Source organism: Chamaea fasciata, unplaced genomic scaffold (genome assembly GCF_029207755.1).
Source record: "Chamaea fasciata isolate MVZ Bird 193981 ecotype frontalis unplaced genomic scaffold, bChaFas1.0.hap1 SCAF_2, whole genome shotgun sequence".
Taxonomy (NCBI): domain Eukaryota; kingdom Metazoa; phylum Chordata; class Aves; order Passeriformes; family Sylviidae; genus Chamaea; species Chamaea fasciata.
Genome location: NW_027094087.1, coordinates 55,623,257 through 55,641,750, shown reverse-complemented (window position 1 = coordinate 55,641,750; position 18,494 = coordinate 55,623,257). Strand labels below are relative to the sequence as shown.

The 18,494-nt window shown below is 39.7% G+C and overlaps 1 protein-coding gene across 7 annotated transcripts in view; it reads right to left on the bottom strand.

The window, feature by feature from the left end:
• Positions 1-18,494, bottom strand: part of ENOX1 (ecto-NOX disulfide-thiol exchanger 1) — a 309,445-nt gene that overhangs the window by 133,650 nt on the left and 157,301 nt on the right. For 6 of the 7 annotated variants that reach the window (XM_066176219.1, XM_066176215.1, XM_066176214.1 and 3 more), the window contains one exon: positions 151-285. In XM_066176219.1, coding sequence (XP_066032316.1) covers positions 151-160 — 10 coding nt within the window. In that variant the 5' untranslated portion in view covers positions 161-285. Of the gene's footprint in view, positions 1-150; positions 286-15,721; positions 15,808-18,494 lie in introns of those variants that run through there. The other variant, XM_066176216.1, reaches the window with a different exon arrangement.

The window sequence follows — 18,494 nt, the reverse complement described above, 5'->3', positions numbered from 1 at the left end:
ACTAAAAAGAGATTTAAAAAAATCCATCCAAAATTCATCACTATGATCACCATGTGATCACACAATTTTGCTTCTCCCCTCCCCAGCCACACCTGAAATCAGCTCTTTCTAGTTATTTTCTTACGGCCTTTGCAGACCTGAGATATTTACCGGCAGCCATTGCTTTTCCCTGGATCCTTTTTCTTCTGTTAGACTTCTTCAGTTAGGAATAATTAGCTACTGTATTAGCAGCATCTTGAGATGGGCTATCACCAAGCACAGGGCCCACACACAGCTCATTAGGCTCTGAAAGAGAAAAGATGGAAATCAGCTCTCAGTGCCACAATCAGAACACAACAACAGACCAACCTCTTTGGGAGGCACCCGGAGCTGCTGCCCACTCCCTCAGGATCACCAGCCCCAGTCTCTGTGCATACATCTCACAGCCTCTGAAGAGGCATTCCAGCAAATGCTTGTCCTTGCCCGCTGAACAAACAGCACCACGTATTAACCTGTCAGGCCACTGAAAAGCCCTTCACAAATTAGGTCTTATCAGTAGCTACACAGCCTCCCTGGCATGAAGGCATCAGCTGAAAGAACACATTAAGGGATGAATATGATTTTTTTTTCTAACTGTTAACAATTAACTAATGTTGCAAGTTTCAAGGAAAGAGTTTTCTGTTCTGAGATGGAAAGAGGAAAGAAAATACTATGCAACAACTTAAAGAATGAAGCCTGCAGAGATGTGGCAAAAAAACCCTAACAGATCTGATGATAATTCCTGCTCCTTAACTAACACAGCACCCTTGGCTCACTGAGGTTAGTTACCTCAAAGAAAAAGTGCAGTATCTGTTTCTAGCTAACACATTGCTCTCATCAGGTGTCTGCAAGGCCATGAATTTTACATAAGGGCAACTTCTTGCTGTTGCTGTTGCTGTCGCTGTTCGGGAGGCTCACCCTCCCAGTGCACCGCTCATTGGAAAGGAGGCTGAACAGGTGACAGGCAAGAGGTGTGAGCAAAGTCTGTGAGCTCCCAGCACTTCCAGCAGGGGCAGAAAACACTGGGCTGAGGATGATCACACACACACACAAGCCCAAGTTACTCTGTGCACCAGGTACATGGGACTGTGGCTGAAGGAAGACCATGTTAATTTTTTTTTTGGCTGTCCAGTAGCCTAAGGGGTCTGATCCAGGGTGTTAGGTACCAGGGGCCAGCAACTGACCAGAGGTTGCAAGTGTTCAGGGAGGACATTAGCACTTTTCAGATGAATCTTGGTGACTCGTACAGCCCTAGAATAGCTGTGCTGACTTTAAAAAACTACTTGAAAGACCATAATTAAGAGGTTTCCAACATGCAGACCCTAAGGATTCATCTTTAGAAAAGACACAATTAACATAATTACACTATATTTTAGGTTAGTACCTCCCACACTTTTCTTTTTTTCATTTGATGTGCATAAAGTACGAGCCAGAAAGTTTTATGTTTTAGTTCCATGACACTGTACATACACATAATTTCATAGGAACACGACCAAATCAATGGCTGTAAAATTGAAGAAAGAGTCAGGCTCAGACAATGGTCTATTTTTTTTTTTTGAATGTTGTAATTTACAAATAACCAGTATACTAGGCTAAAAAGCATTTTGTTCAAATCTACAGTGGGTCTACTGAAAAGTCAATATTTATCAGCCCTTAATACTTGAATTTGCAATTCCAATTCTTATTTGATCTCCACTATTCATTATACATAACATAAAATATTTTTATCATAAAATTAGCTTTTAAATAACATCTATAAACACCGAACAAACACTGAATGGAAGTCCTCTGCAGGGAATGTGACTATAACATAAGGCGAGGCAGCCAAGATTCATGTCAAGTTTTTAAAACCTGGGTGTCTTCTGTTCAGGTCTTTAAACTTGCACTTAGCCCTTTCCACTGAGACTATAAACTTCTGACCACAAACATACATCTGTTTTGAGGTTAGAGCTAGCTGAATTATTCCTTGTCAATAAGTTATTTCTCACACAGTAAAGCCCTCCTCGCTCTTTATGAATCACTGCCAAATCAATCCTGATTTACAAATATATGCTGAATAGCCCAGATGAGAGTGGTTCACTTCTTCCCCTGACCAGCAGCCTTGTTGCCTTGATGAAGAAAGGAGCATTTAAAAACCAACGGTGATGAAATGCTTCTTCATAATGTGTGCTGCTTGCTTGACCCCATAATGCATCATCACAGCTAATGGGGAAGAAGGGGGTACAGCCCCATGGTTTTGGGGCAAAGGCATCTCAGGTAGGCATGTAGTGCTATGAAAAGAGGAAGAAAATGGATGTTGGACTCTCTCTGCCATCCCCCTTTCCCATGTTTTACTGTTTGGTGAAGGGTGTACCAGGCAACAGGTCTGCTGCTGAATGCTACACACTCTTCTGCCCAAGCCCACACTGCAGTTGCACCAGTTGTACCAGAAATGCAGGATCAAACACTGGGCCGGGCAAACAAACTTCAGTCTACTGGGAATGACTTTTTGGTGTTTGCCTTCTGACATCTTGTTCACATAGTTCAAATTTTGGTATACTTTCATGAATTATCTACAAGAATTTATTAAAGTCCTTGCACAGGAAGAAGAATATAGCACCATGAACATGAACGAAAGCAGAATCAATATGTTAAATTGGTGAAACTCATGGTGTATTATACCACCAGGTCTGCCCAATACGTCAAGGAAGTCTTTGCTCAAAACACATTCTGCCCAGAGCCAGCCCACCCTGGCTCTGGGTAGCTCTGCTTTCTCTCTGACCATCAGGTCTACTGTTTTATCAAAAGCACCTGGATGCAGTACAGAGTGAACCAGGGGAAAAGCCATAAAAGAGAACGTGAGGAGCCTAAAGTGGAACTAGTTCTATCTAACCAAGAACTGCTGCAGGCTATTTTGTCAGTGGAAGAGAGCTGAATAACAAGCATAAACGAACCTATGAACACTGAATAATTTGCAGTAAGCTGTAGGCAGAACTAATGCTCCATCCTGAAGGACACAGATTGTAAAAGCTAGCTCTTTTAAAAAGAAAAATACTAATTGTGAACATCCCTTCTAGTGACAACTCAGTGGTTACATTAACACAGAGCAACATAATATGGCTAAAATAGTCTCACAGGCATTTTGTACCTGACTTAGACTCAAACATTAGCTTTTGTTTAAAAACTCCTGAAAATTTGTATAGAGAAGGTTTCATTAATGCTTAAAATAAAATCAGCTTTGGGCAAATTTCATCATTTCTTTGTGTAACTCAGACACTGCACTATTATACTCTTCATGACGCTGGAAATAAAACAAGCAAGAAAAACAAACAATCCCACTGTCTAAATCATATAAAAAACAAGATCCTAAGTTTAATGAGAAATACATCTACTAGAAAGGATTCTTCCTTCCTTAATAATAAATTGAATCACTGTTACTGGTAAAACAGGCAAGAAAGTGTAAGCTTATGCAGGGATCTTGTGTAACCTGAGCAGACATTACCCAACACCATTTCACTGACATCACACCTTTAGAGAGCATTCCTGATTTACAATTCACTAATACTCCTCCAGGCATTAATGACCTGAAGATAAATGTGAAAGAAATCTGTTTTTATAAACACTTGTGCATGGGAGCAGCTCTACTCCAGGGGAGTAACTTCAGAAGCAAATAAAGCCATAATCCTGATTTACAGGAGAAAATGTATAAAATATTCTGCATCCTGCTATTCCTTGATGTTTGGGAAAAGCAGGGACATTAATAAAACCTTTCTGATTAGCGAACTTTTGATTAACAAAATTTTGATGCCAAAAATTTCTAAAGTGATTTCACGTTATACTTTTTTGGTGGTCTCTCTTTTTGCAGACATGATGCAAGTACCTTGGACGGTGAATTGCAGGAGACATTTAGACTTCCCACAGACAGGTTGTCAGGAAGATAAAGAACCCTCAAGTCCATACCAATGAGCACTTCTCAGTCATAGCAGTCATAGCAGATTGTACTTAGTGCACATATTTTATACCAGGCAATTAAATGCAGTTACCCAAATGAATTCAGAAGTCGGTTATATATTGTGCATCAATTATCGCAGGCAATGAATGCCATGAGACAAAGAAATTAACACAACATAAAACTAATTCAATAACAGCAGATTGTGAAGTTAAAATCCTACCCTTTAGATATCCATAACACCACAATGAGTTACAACACAGAGTGAAGCTGATTAAATGCACCACTGCAACGAGGCTCTGTGGAGTGCCCGGGTCAGCAGTCAGCCCTGGGATGCAAGGAAGAGGTTCTCTGCCCAATTCTGACACTGACCTGCTGCGTGACCTTCGGTCATTTCAGCTCTTTGGCTAATTTTTGTGACCACTAAATCCTTCAAGGAAAAGACTGATGGCTTCAACCTTTTGAAACCTGGGAGTACAAGTCACAAAGTCATTAAATGCTATTGGTGCTGATTCTTGAGGAAACACAGATGGGAAGGAGTAATGTGGAATCTTGTGAACTGTTACAACTAGGTGAGTTTTCCAGTTCTTAAAAGAATCGCAATTTCAAAGTGTTTGTTACTATTCACTGTGATTCATAGGACAGTGGTCATTAGGTTGGTCACACTCCACCTGACCTGCCAAAGTACAGGTCATTTATCAGGCTACCTCCAGCTGTCTTCTAAAACACATCGAGTGTTTTGTACTAGTTCTTCCCAGTGTTTTTGTTTCTCCAGTGCATACAGGACTGCCAGTAAAGAAGGGAGAAATAGAAAGGAAAGCTAGACAAGGATATGCTGTAAGTCACTGTTAATTTCTTTCTGACCATCTTATGATGAAGAAGAAAGATAGGAGTGGCAAAATAAAAATGATACTTTTGTGGCATAGCCATCCTACCTGGGCTACATGAAAAAAAGACCATCTCCAATGTGATTATAAAAATTATTTTTTATAGTATTGCATATGCAGTGTTACAAGAAGAGGCATTGTTTTGCATGGTTAATGGTATGTTAACATCTAGGAAAATCACCTAAATTCAGAAATTCAAAACTAATTGAAGGAAAACACGTTTCTTGCAACAATTTGCAAAAAGGCATTTACTACAACAAGTAAAAAATTACATCAGGTACCAAAGTTTTTTTGGAACAAAGTATTTTTTTCTGGGAAGGAATCCTAACTTATACATTTACTGTATGCTTCACCTTCCTGCAGCTCTACTGAAAAGACCAGTTGGTTGGTAAACAGGTGAGTCACCCTGTTTACCTGGATTTTTCTGCCACATCTCCCTCTTACAGGGAGCCTTTGATAGCAAAGATTAATTCTGCAGGAACCAGCACTTTCCTTAAGAAAACAGCTTCATTAGGCACAAGCTAGGGAAGATAAGCTCCCTTAAAGCCTAAATAAGAGCTCCAGTTTTGTGTTCACTCACATAATCTTTCCAATTTTTTGTCTTATGAATGATTTAGAACACCTTTTTTCATTCTGTATTATGCCACTAAAAACCGACATTGTAATCTTATAAACTCATAAAATAAGTGCCGGTGCATTAGGACCTTTCACTTTTAACTTCATAGACTGAATATGTAAGTTTTTCCATCCTGCAAGGGATCATTTCCACCACTTTTCCCTGAGAAAACAGTTAATGAGTAAATTAAACAGTTAATGTTCATACTGACAGGACTAAGACTAAGACTAAAACCTAGAGAAAAATCACAATAATTTACAGTTCCCCTCTATATTCAACAAAGACAATTTTTACAAAATACATTTTCTAAAAGAACTCATTTGAGATGCTGCATTACTTAAATCTGCTGTTCCAGCACTTCTTGAAGATAACACATGGTACACATAAAGGCCAGAATTCCCTTGGAATTGCAAGAACATTGCAAGTTTTCAACAGAGAAAGAAAAATAAAACAAAGGTCTCCAAGATAAACAGGTATTCTCTGGTGATGTTCCTTGAAAGGTCACTCGGCAATATTTCATGGTAAATCCCAGACTTCACTGGCATCTCAGAGCAAAGTCTTAACAGGTTACAAATGTGCTTTTTGTTTTGCATGTATTTTAGCAGCTGCAGTCTGATTATGCTGAAGTCTATAAATAACAGAATCTGGAGGCACATTAAGCAAAGCATTATAGAAGTCCAGCTTACTTACAGAAAAAGCATATGCAGTTCCAAAATCATCTGGAACAGGAAAAAAAAAAAAGCCATGTTGCTGGCTAGCAATGCAGCACAGCCTTGATAAAAACACGTCTGATTATTCCTTGAACACAAAACACTGTTGTGAATTGATGATTGCATCTCTGTTTTTCACCCTGCCAAGATGGCTTGCAATTGTGACTCACTTTCTTCCCATTTAAAAGAACAGTGACTTACTGACTAAATTAGGACAATCCTTTCTTTAAATGCTGCATTTTAACTTCATTTATATTTAACAACAACAAAATATTCTGAAATGTCTTAATTATTTACAGCAGTATTTTAATATCAAGCCTGTTATCACACTACTCTCTACTAAAGGCCAGTGATTATTTTAGAAACATGACATCCCAAACCACGGTATATCAGACAAAAGGGTAAGCATCCAAAGAAGATTTTAAACAAAGACACTTGAGCAACTTCATTGAAAGGCTGAATACTGAAATGAGAGCTGCTGGAATGCCTTCTTGATGCCATAAAGTACCTGGGACAGTCTTATGGGCTTATCATGCTATTTCTTATCTTTTTGGGCTAGAGAGAATACCTGTATAAATGCACCACACCTATCAAACATCTTCTCTCACTCACTGTACCATACACGATGTTCTTGCTTCATGTTTACTAAACCTACAGCAAGTAGCTGAAATACAAAGGGTTGTTTGGTTGAGTGTTTCTAAATAAAAACTAAGACAAAAGGGAATAAAAAAGAGACCAAAGCAACCTCGGACACATTTCAAGAAAGAGTATTTTAACTTCCTGGCTAACCTAAAATGAAATCATTCCCATTTCACCTGAAAAAATCAACAGCTTGATAGGTAAGCCCTGTCTGTGACAGAGCCCCAGCGACTGTATCATACAGACCATCAGAGGCAGGGGTGCCTTGCTATCGAATTTCCAAATGAACACAGACTGCTGTCTCCTAGTCCCAGAAGACCAGGATACAGTTGAGTTTCACATGGTAACATTATGTATGGAAAGTCTATTTTAAGTAACTTTTTAGAAGTTTCTAAAATGCATTCATTATCATTTTTCTTCTCCTTCAAAGTCTGTATAATTGAACTGTAGTTAAGGCAGCCTGTCTTTTCAGGCAGACATTCATTGGGGGATAAAACTCCAAACCTGTCAGTCCAACTATTTTCATATTTTTAAAATACCCTTTTATCACTGGGTGAAATTATGGCAAGATGTGACATCTAAGTGTCCTTGGTTAAGTGCAAGGGTGATCTGCAGAGCACTTCTTGCAGAATATTAAAGCAATCTAAAGTCATTTTGATCAAAATTTTATGCAATACCATCAAGTATTGTCTCAGTGATGGCTGTTCAGTGAAAATTTGGAAAAGAGATTTAGGCTTGTTTTGTTTCTTTTAATTCAAGGTTTCTGGTGATAAATTTTGCTAAAGAGAAAAACCCACTATCTCTTCTATCAGCTTACATCTGTCCCCACCCTGAAAGCTGCCACCCCCTTTTAGCACATCACACTAAGGATATTTTCTCCAGCTACAAGCTCTAAATTGCCAGTGTGCTCACTGGGCTTATTTATCTTGCAGTCCTTCCTTTCCTCCTAGTACACCTCCTGTTCTCCATTTACATCATAATACTTTTTCTTGCTTTTCTTTGCATTATTTTGTTTCCATCCATTGATTCTACACTCCCCCTACCATGTAGGCACATTTTTTGCCTTAATCTGCCGTGGGCCATTCTCTCACCCAAATATCTCTTCACAGCCAAGATGTTACTGTTTGTTACACTGTCCTGTTGAATTAGGGAGGGGAAGGATTCCCCTCACCTAAATTCTGCCAATGCAGACATCTATGCTTGAGCTTTCTTGCTGTTGTCATTGCCAATGGGGAGAACCAGATACTTCTGCCAGCCTGTTTCAGACACCTACCTTGCCAGGCAGTGAAGCTCACCTTGAAGGTGCACATTTCACTTCCCTGGCAGGAAGTCTACACTGCAGTTTTGGATATGAACATCTGTTTTGTCAGACACCCATGGGATGAGATGAGCTGGGCTGAGAAAACTGTGCCTTGGGAGCTCAATTGTCACTCTGCTACCTGCATGCCATATGAATCCCAGCAAGACACTCAGTCCTGAGGGACTTGGCTCCCACTCCTGTCCTTTGCCTGATAACTCTGGCACAATGAGCTGCAGGAGAACAGAAAGCATGACTCAGTCTGCAATAGCTCATGAGAATGTCCCCAGATAGAGATACATACAAATTAGACTGAGAGATGGTTGTCTTTTTGATTATTTTTCTGCCCATCCCCAGAGAATATGCCAACATATTACTATTAGTGTTTGACAGCAGGAGCTGCCCACTCTAACACATTCCCAACAACTGTGATGCCCTATATCTGCCTTTTCTCTAGAGACAAAATTCATCCTGGACCTTTTCTTCCTACTTCCAAATGATGAATCCCATCTCCTCAGCCCCATTTCTTTACCAGAAACTTAACTTTCTTGCTCCTTGTAATTCCCATTGTAAAGATCAGTGTAAATCACACACACCTCTTGGCTATCACAGTCCGCTGTTTCTGCCCACCAGCCTTGCCAAGGCTGCTCCTGGCTTTCTTCATCATTCCTGCCATATTTGGGGCAGGACCAGTTTTGGCACCAGAAGTGAGGACAGCTACAGGGAGTTTCCCTCTGTCCCTTCTGATTTATGAGGTAGCTTGCTGTAGATAAATGAGGGAAGCAATGAATATTTTCCACCTCCCACAGGATGAAGCAGAGCTTCCAGGGTCTTTGTGCTACTGCATACCCATTAGCTTTCCTCAGAGGTTGAATTAAGTTGCTAAGCAGAGGCAGGAATTTTGCCTGTTTTCTAAACAGTTGTTTATGGGATCACTAGCAAGTTACATAAATTTAGGATTATCACATCCTCTGTGGGCACTGAGGGAGAATCAATTCCACAGTTAACATGAGGTCAGATCAGGAAAACAGCAGCTACTATGTGTGCATCAACTATGATCAGGCAACAAAAATTATTTTGATGCTTCTGCCTTGTAACTAGCTGTCAGGGGGTCAGGATTGAGGAGGCTAGAGCTGCAGATCAGGGTGAATTTAATGATGTTAAAAGCCCTCCTTCCCTCCAGGTGGGCCTTTGGTACCTTTACCAAGCCAACAATCCTTCCACTCTCCTTTCCCTGTCTTCTTGTATGCGCATTTCTTTTCTTCAGTTTCAGCTACAGTTCTTCAGGGCAGGAAATCATGTGGATTTTCCCTCAGGCAGGGCTAAAACCTAGTGGGAACATGGCATTCCTTGTGCTGTAATTGGACTGATGCTGGCTTTAGCCAGGCGCCCTCCAGGCAGGGATTTCATCGAGGCAGCACTGCTCTAAGACACAGAGACAAGGCCACCCCCTTGGCAGGTTTCTGCATAGCCCCTTGTGCAGCCAGGCTTTCATTCCATTTGAGGCTTTTAAGGTGCCACTGTGTTGTAAAACTAAGAATAATGACAGTGATAGCATCCTTCTCTCTCCTCATGCAGCCCTTCCACCTCTCACATACTTAATAATCCTCTCATCCACCATTTTCTGAAGTGTTGTACATTTGTTTGTCTTTTCTTATTTGAATTATAAGCTCTTCAGAGCAGAGAATTTGCCTTTATCTGAGTTGCTAAAGCACAACGTCAATTTACTGCACTATATAAATATTTTCTAATAACAAGGGCAATAACAAGAATAATGAATTTACTTTACCGTAATGCAGTATTTCTAGCCTTCAAGATACAATCAGAAACAACCCAAAGTCAACAGCAAGACCAAAAGATTTGCCGACCCTTTAACCATGAAGTGGAAGCCATGGAGCCACTTTGTGAAACTTTGGTAAATTAGTTACTTATATTCATAAACAGCAGTAAAGATCCTTGCAAATTGACCCTCTGGAAAATATAAAGCAGAACATAACCAGTGTAAACCAGCAGAGCACTGCTCCCCATGTGTATTATAAGGGTCACAAATGGCCTCCTAGTTACTTTTTAAACAAATGCAATGTTAATACTTCCACTGCAACATTATGAATAAAGAATTTGGCCTGTAGCTATGAATATGGTATCTCATGGCTTTTGACTTGTTTGTTTATATTGTCATCCAGAAAATTTATGTACCATGCTGTCTTGGAGTCAGTCTTGACTCAGCCCTTGAACATGCAGAGGACATGGCCCATGTAGAGAGCTCTGGGGTGCAGCAGTTTCCATCAGCTTCCCCACTGTAGCTTGATGGCCACCACTCACTGCCCTCCCCATAGCAGCCAAGACCTCTTCTGGCATACAGGAGAACGGGGAGCCAGGGTCAGTGTCCAGCCCTCTTTGGCACCAGCTCTGCTCATGCTGTTAATGGTTTCTTTGCTCCTTAAAGCTCTGAGGGATCAAATTAATCAAAATAATGGTCATGATGCAAGAGATTAAACTGACAGGAGTATGAACTGCCCTTGTTTATCCAGGTGATACTACAGGAAGTGCAAAGCAGATACATGTAGAGGACAAAGGCCTGTCCTTTGAATTTACGGTCCAAATGGAAAATGCTTTGTGAGACCACTATATTTCTGTCTAAAATACATGGTTTAATTTAGGAGTGCCCAAGTGACACTAGTGGCCTCTGATATATAAGTGGTCAGATTAAATGACCTCTATGCACTTTCTTGCCTGAAGCTCAGAGCAACAGCAAGTGGAGCGTTTTGAATGGGTCCCATTTGTTATTCTTTTAATTGCCTACTAATATTTCTTTTGGTGGGAAAGACTTAATAGAGCCCTTCTGCCTCCAAATGTCTTCCAAACTATCCAAATTGCAATTATGCCAAAACAAATATGGGTCTCCAGTTCTCTAGAAATGAAAAAGAACCTTGACAGGGATCCAGGAGATTCCTGCTCCTCATATAGCTCTGCAACACACCTTTGGCAAGTAATTTAAACCATCTACACCTTGATCCCCCACCCATGAAATAGTGTGATTATACTTTTCTTATCCCAGACTTTATTAATCTTGCCTAGTCAGGCTGTTTTCTGCTTATGGGGTATGTACAGCATCACAGGACCATGACCTGGGCCTGCAGACAACACAGGATTGCATTAAGAATATTCCTTCCCCATAAAATTCAAAACTAAAGCAGAGTGGAATAAACAAAACAAAACAAAACAAAACAAAAAACCAATTATCATAATTTCCTATGGCATCACTGTTTATCTGAATGTGGTGAAAATAGCAAGTTTCCTTTAAAAGCACTTGCAATGAAATTCACACTGTCAGGTGTAAATTACAGCCTGTATCTCATCTTGTTCTATCTACAGCTTCTTTAATAGTCATGCATACCACCAGCGTACAAAAATATTTCCTGCATGTGATCAAGCAAGTGTGGGCATGTAAGATGCAAGCAAAATATGAGACTCAAAAAAACAAAAATGTTTACTGGTATCTTAAAAGAAAACTAAAAGTTTGTAATCATGCCATTTCTCAATCAGATAAGGTGAGTTACAATTGTGCTTGGGAACAAAATTCAAATAAATCTAAGAAATATTTTCTTTAAGAAGTTGCAGAGAACTGAGGTAGCTAAAAATAAATGATGGAACGAAATAACAATCCCAGGAACATGATTATATTGTGCAATCACAAATACAGTAGATCACTTAAATTAAGTCCTGATCATAATAGAGTTGCTCAGCGGAATACCATGAGAAACAGGTTTTTCATCTTTTTTTGCCCCAGTGTTTTATGCAAGATCTTCTGATTGAATATGTTCTATGACATCTAATAAATTAATTCAGATAAATATCTACACACCATATGAACTCTGCAGAAACCTGGTTTCATCTATACTCATCTTCGAAAGAGTGAACTCCTCCCTGAGTCCCGTGGATTGGTGATACTGTGAAGTGCATCACTGGTGCACAGTGAAGCATCACTGAGTTTGGGAGGAGTCACCAGATGGAGTTGCAGTGCACTGTCATGTTATCTCAGGGTCCATATTTCAGGGTACAAACAAGATTTCAGCCTGGGTAGAAATTCAATGTTATTAATCTTCTTCAGGACAACTGTGGCTAAGGGCAAGGAAGCGGCGTATTTAGTGGCTGTAATTACACGGCCAGAAATGCCTGAGCTAGGAAATTCTCTCTTTAAAGTTGGTAATTTCCTTTCCTTCAGGAATCATTAAAACATTTAAACTGTTAAGCTATCTATACAAAGATTATACCTCAGGTTTACTACTGATTAGGTCTCCAAATGCTTATCAGTTGGTGAAGACTGGGTATCTGCCACAGCGCAGAGAGAGAAGCAATAATTTTCTAGATGATAAAACCTTTGTGGAGCACTAAAATTAAAAATTTGCTTGTTCAAATGGGGCCTGAACAAAACAATTTTGTATGACTTCTCAGTGAATGAAGAGAGATGCTGTATCTGCTATTAATGGCTACAGAACTTCTGAAGGCTCTGCAGACAAGCCACCCAACTTTCCTGTCATGTCTGGCACAGGCTTTTGCACTTTGCAGGATAAAGCAATCAAGCTTTCACCCTTAGCTTCCTCATAATCAACATTTGTGCTAGTAAATTCAGTTTAATTGGAATTCATTCATGTTTCCAAGGGAAGTTTAATGGTGGAAAGATTCATGCTTCATCTCATCTCAGTGGTACTAAGATTCACGTATGCAGATCCATCACTGAGAATGGCCTGGCCTCTGTTATAATTAATTGAAGCATATTAAGAGACTTAACAGGAAAAAAATATCCAAATAGGAAATGTCAAGAGACAGATCCATCTAGTTTCATATCCTGTAGTTACAATATACCTTAATTACAGTTAATTGGGAGATATTGTTCTTGGTGGAAGATCATCTGACATAGTTTCTGTTGGTGATTAAACAGAGAACAGAATTCAATACATTAGTTGAATGTGGGACCTGTTTATTGTGACTGAACAATTCAATCTAGGGTATCATTCCTGTTGCACAGCATAACAAAAGAAAGTCACAGGTCAAAAATATTTCCCTTCACTAATGATGGTTTCATATTCCCTGCTGCCCTCTTAAATTTTCTGCTGCTGGCCCTAGGACTCTAGCACATGATGCAGCTCCCACTAAGGAAGGATACAGAGGCTTCTCACTGGACTACAACTGAGCCACATCATATCCTAAATGAACAGCAGAAACAGGAAAAGGCTGAGGGAAGACAAGGGCTACAGGAATTGACCTCTGTGGAAGAACAGTGAATTTGGACAGAGAATCAATGAAGGCTTCAGTGCCATTTGTGAAAGAGTAATCTTTGATTTTTTGGAGGAGTGCTATTCCCTGGAATCTTTTCTCCATACAGTGTAAAATACAAAAATTAGAAACTCAGGCTGAAGGCATGAGCTCAGCTTCTGCTGGTGCCAATATGGTTTGCTCACACTCACTGATCTATGGCTATATATGACCTCGAAATACATTTTGCTGGGTTGTCTGAGATCTATCTTTGCTCATACTTAGAATAGAAATGACGGGATTGGTTTTATCACTGAAAAGTAAGCAGTGCATATCTTCTGCCTGAAAAATAACCAAATTAACATTTGTGAAGTAATTTTTTTTTCTCAGCTACCAAAAAAAAAAAAAAAAAAAAAAAAAGAAAAAAGAAAAGAAAAAAGAAAAAAGAAAAAAGAAAAAAGAAAAAAGAAAAAAAAAGCAGCGTAATTGGCTAGATTACTTGTACTAGGAAAAGTCTTGGTTTTCACAAACTCTGTGCACACTGGCTTCCTAAATGTGTGCTTACTCTGAACTGCAACAATTGTGATAAATCATTTGCTTTTTACTCTTCAGTGCTACTATATGCTTTGGGCAAAGATTATTTTTTTCTGATCATTATTTATATATTTTTTAAAGCAAAACCACTATTTTAACACATCTTTCCTTTGCCAGTGATGGATTTTATCTTTGATATGTGATCCAGTTATTTAACTACCTCTCACTACATCTCCCATGAATTGTTTATACAGCAACTTGGCAGCATAATTTGCATATCATAGGAAAGATCCCATTACATGTTCCCAGAGGTGCGGTTTCACCAGCTTGATCACTTTCTGCCACCTATGCACATCTCAGAAGCTGAGTGTCTGGTTAATCCAGAAATGCACTTCTTGGCTGCCAATAGTAATTAAACATTAATGGTGCAGTTACAACATTTCCAGCCACTCAGAACTTACCTTCCCATTGTCTTAGACAAATATAATACACAAAAAGATATTTATCTTTTCATACAAATTTTTCTGCCACAGGAAAATCACAGACCTTTACCTTTAATGCATTCTGTTCAGCTGTTGCAGACTTGACCTAAAATAATTAGACAAGGAACAAATGCACAGAGGAAAAAAGTTGGAAAGAAGGGAAACATGCTTAGAAGCAGAGGAACTGAACATAGCACAGAAGAGCCAGAGAAGATGTGGAGCTGGACATAGTATTTGCTCTCCAGACTCTTATTTGGTGACTGCATGGGACAATGGCTCTAATTGCAGGTTTCATGGTGATGAAATTCCCATGTTTGGGTGTATTCCAGATTATTCTTCACCCATTGTACGAAACATTAAAAAATGACAGCAGTGTAACTTTCACTGAGAGGAGCACTTACTCCAAGAGCACTCTAGCAGCATCAAAGCATACAATCACTAGGGATCAGGGCACAGGAATTATAGGGAAAGCAGAACCACAAGTCAAACACCAACAAATTTCTTTGCATAAAGCACTGCTGCCTCCAGATGTTTTCCCAATAAACAGACAAACAGTACTGTGCCTTCAAACAGAGTTTTCCAATGTACATTTGGGGAAAACAAGCATTGCAGGTTCCAAATTTTGTTAACTTTGATTTTCCCTCTGCAAATCCACATTGCAGTGGAAGACTATTCACATGAAGTTTCAGAAATGCAAACTCTGGGTGAATTTGGAGTCTGAGATCTAGAGCAGAATTACTAACAAAAAGAGCCTCGTAACACCCCTCCAGTTGCATTCAGCGCAATAGCCAACCCAGCATCTTTCTCTCTAGCAATATGAAAAACCCAAAAACTCCTCAACACCACAGAAGGCTTGAAGAAAGAGAAATGTTTGATTCACTGACAAAAGTAATGGGCTATTGAGTCAGTAGCCTTTGAGTCACAAAGTCAACCTCAGTGAACATTGATTGAAATTGGTCATATCCCACAGCCCAAGATCGCGTTATATAGGACAATAGCCAGCAGTCACAGTGACAGAGCAAAAGAGACATGAAGTACAGCTGTCCTATTAAGTCCAAGTATAGCCTGGTGGGCAGGAAGGAAAATCAGAGCTGTTCCTGCCTGTTTAAAAGAGAGCATTTAGTTTTTGAGCCTGTCAGCGTGATTTTTTTGAATGCATTATGTTCACCGACATGCTACCCTGACATTTTGTTTAGTAGTACAAAAAACCCAAAACCTAAAACAAGAGGTAAGGTTATAAAATCAAATATGATGTTTTCTGCATGTTAAAAGAAGTATTGCTTCCACAGAGACCTGGTAGCTCAAACAGCTGCAGCACAGTGCCAGTACATGAAAACCAAAAAATGGAACTGACCTGGGTTTCACGGTTCAGGCGTGCCGTGGCAGGGATCCCAGCACGACTTCCAAATTCAAAGCTTGAATAAACACAGTTGTAGTTTCTTGAAGTGTATGCTTTTAATGCAATCTGAAAAGGGTGAGAGAAAGGGCATACTCCTGAAACCTATGTTTCTTAGGTAGAAATTCTGCCTGGAGAAGCCCAGCTCGTGACTGTTTGCTATTAAGACTGTACAGGAGAGAGGGAGCGTCTTTGAGTTCACATACTTAATGCTCAGTGGTGTGTCTGCGAAGTGGCAGGAAATAAACAACAGTGAGGAGGGGTTAACCACAGACCTGCTGGCTAAAATCTATATGCCTGGAAACAAAAGGGAGAGGGCTGCAAAGTCAGATATAGTTCAATTGTTTCTAATAGAGGGATCTGCCACGGAGCTACCAGGCAAAGACAAAGACACCTACCAAAAGCCGTACCCGTTTTCCATCTCCTCCTAAACCCAAAATAGCAGCTGTGTATCAGGTCATTTCAGTTTTTCCAAACTGATCTAGAATATCTTCCTAATTCCTAAATACAACATCACTAGAAAGCTATACAGTAAATAGGAGAGGACAGAGAGATCAAATAAGCCACCTATGCATGGTTCTCCATCTAAAACTCCTAAATTACACCCTGACATGTGTTCTCTAACTTATTTCCTAAGACAGCTGTGTGCCTTATGAAATAATGTCCCCATTCTGCCATAAATGCATCAAGGAAGCATCCACACAGATGGTCAGATCCAAATAAAAATGTCTCTGAGCCTGATAGGAGATGATAAAGGGAAAATCCCTTTACTTGGAGCCTATCTACCAAAATTTCACCACTGCACCAAGTCACAATTGACTCAGCAGGCAGGTAACAGAAGTGCTTTGTGAAGCCACCGGCCATGTATGTAGATAGAAGAATGGAGTTGGGCACAGAGCACAGCATGAGTCAGAGAGTCCAGATGTGGGGATGGCTTGAGAGGAAGGGGGACAGGAACTGTGCAGTACTCACAGAAATGTGCAGAGGAAGAATGAGCTAAGTTATGCTTCCAAAGAGCTCCTTCTGCTGCAAGATGCAAAGGATGCAGCAGACAGGTTCCAGAAGATCTGTCACAAGCACTAACATTGGCAGAAATCAGATATGGTTGCAGATATTTCACTTTAGCTTTTTGCTAGCAGCTTTTCTTAGAGAAGGAAACTCTTCTTAGAGAAAGACCTGGGATACTCCCTGCCCAAAAAACACCCCAAAACCAAACCCAACTCTATTAACTGAATTGGTGGGCAATGGTATTGGGGAAACACGCAGTAGCCATGGAGAAACATACTGTAAAGCATAAAGCAGTACTGTGGTTGCATGCATTTTTTGTGTAAAGTGTATTTATAGATACTAACCCAGGCAATTTCATATCTCTAGATATTTACTCTACGCTTGTCAAATGAAATGGCATTTTTCATCCCATTTTGACTGGAAGAGAGAATATGTTTGGATTATAAATTGTTTAGAATTACTTGTTAATGCTGTCGGCTTTTCTGTATCTGCTTGTTGGAGGGACAGGAGGGAGAAAACAAATAATACGTTACACATAAAACCACAGTGGAGAAAAACAGAAAGCCAGCTCTGTTTTCAACACATTTAAACTGTTCAGATGAGAAGAATCAGTTGCCTTGGAAGCATATCTGCAGCTGAATGAAACCTTTCACCTGTCCAACATATGAAATATTTATTATCTGAGGGTGACTAGAGATTAAATAAGCCAGACATACAATGCAGAAGGCAGACCCTGGCTCATCACCTCCCTGATTTTCACAGGTCATGTGGCAGCCAGATTAGATTTTGCCATAGAGAAAGGGAAAGGGGCTCAATTGCAGTATTGGGTGTCAGGAGAAATAAAACTAGAGGAAAGCAACTTCCCAACTTTAATTTAACCAGGTTGGTGAAGCAAATTTATGATCCTCTGCTGTGTTTAGGAAGGCTGGAAAATGTTATCATTTCCAACTAGAGAGAAGAACCCACTCTCTCTTTAGACAATTACTCTTCCAATAAATTATTCTTGGCCACTTGTTTCCCCATAAAAAAGGCCTGGTGTTTTTGCCTTGTGGAAGTTGTTGGGTTGTTTCCCCCTCTTTTTTATTTCCTTACTTTGTGTGGGTTGGACTTAATTTATTATGAGGCTGAAACTTGGCAGAGATCCAGACACAACAATCTGAAAAATGTTCATACTAAAATTCAATGATGGGATTCCTTGTTCATTTTATCTCAGAGCCTCCCTGATAATTCAGTCCTGCAAAACTGAGCACAATTGATGCATAAGTGGGTATGTAATCCAGGTAGTTTGTTTTGTTTTGTTTTGGCTTTTTTTCAGAAAAATACGTCAGACATTTCTTTTGCTGTAGACACAACCCTGAGTATGAACAAAAGCCAAAGCCATTATTTAAGAAAGTGATAATTTTGCATAGCTGCTTTCAGCAGTGAATCACACTTGGAAATAACATTTTTGCCCTTTATCACATTCATTTCCTAGAAAATCTGGATTTCCAAGGCCTTTGGCATCTTTACTATAGCTAAACAGCTTTAATGTCTGTATTCTAAGATGCTGGAATTGTCCAATTAAGCTAAGGGGTAAAAATAAACATAAAAGTCCATTGTTATTGAATCATAAATGATACTATGATAAAGTATATTTCTGCCAAGTCTGGTGTGTGTGTGTGTGAAGCGACTGAAAAGTTGTAGAAAGTTAACACACAACACCAAAATACGATCACTTCTTTTC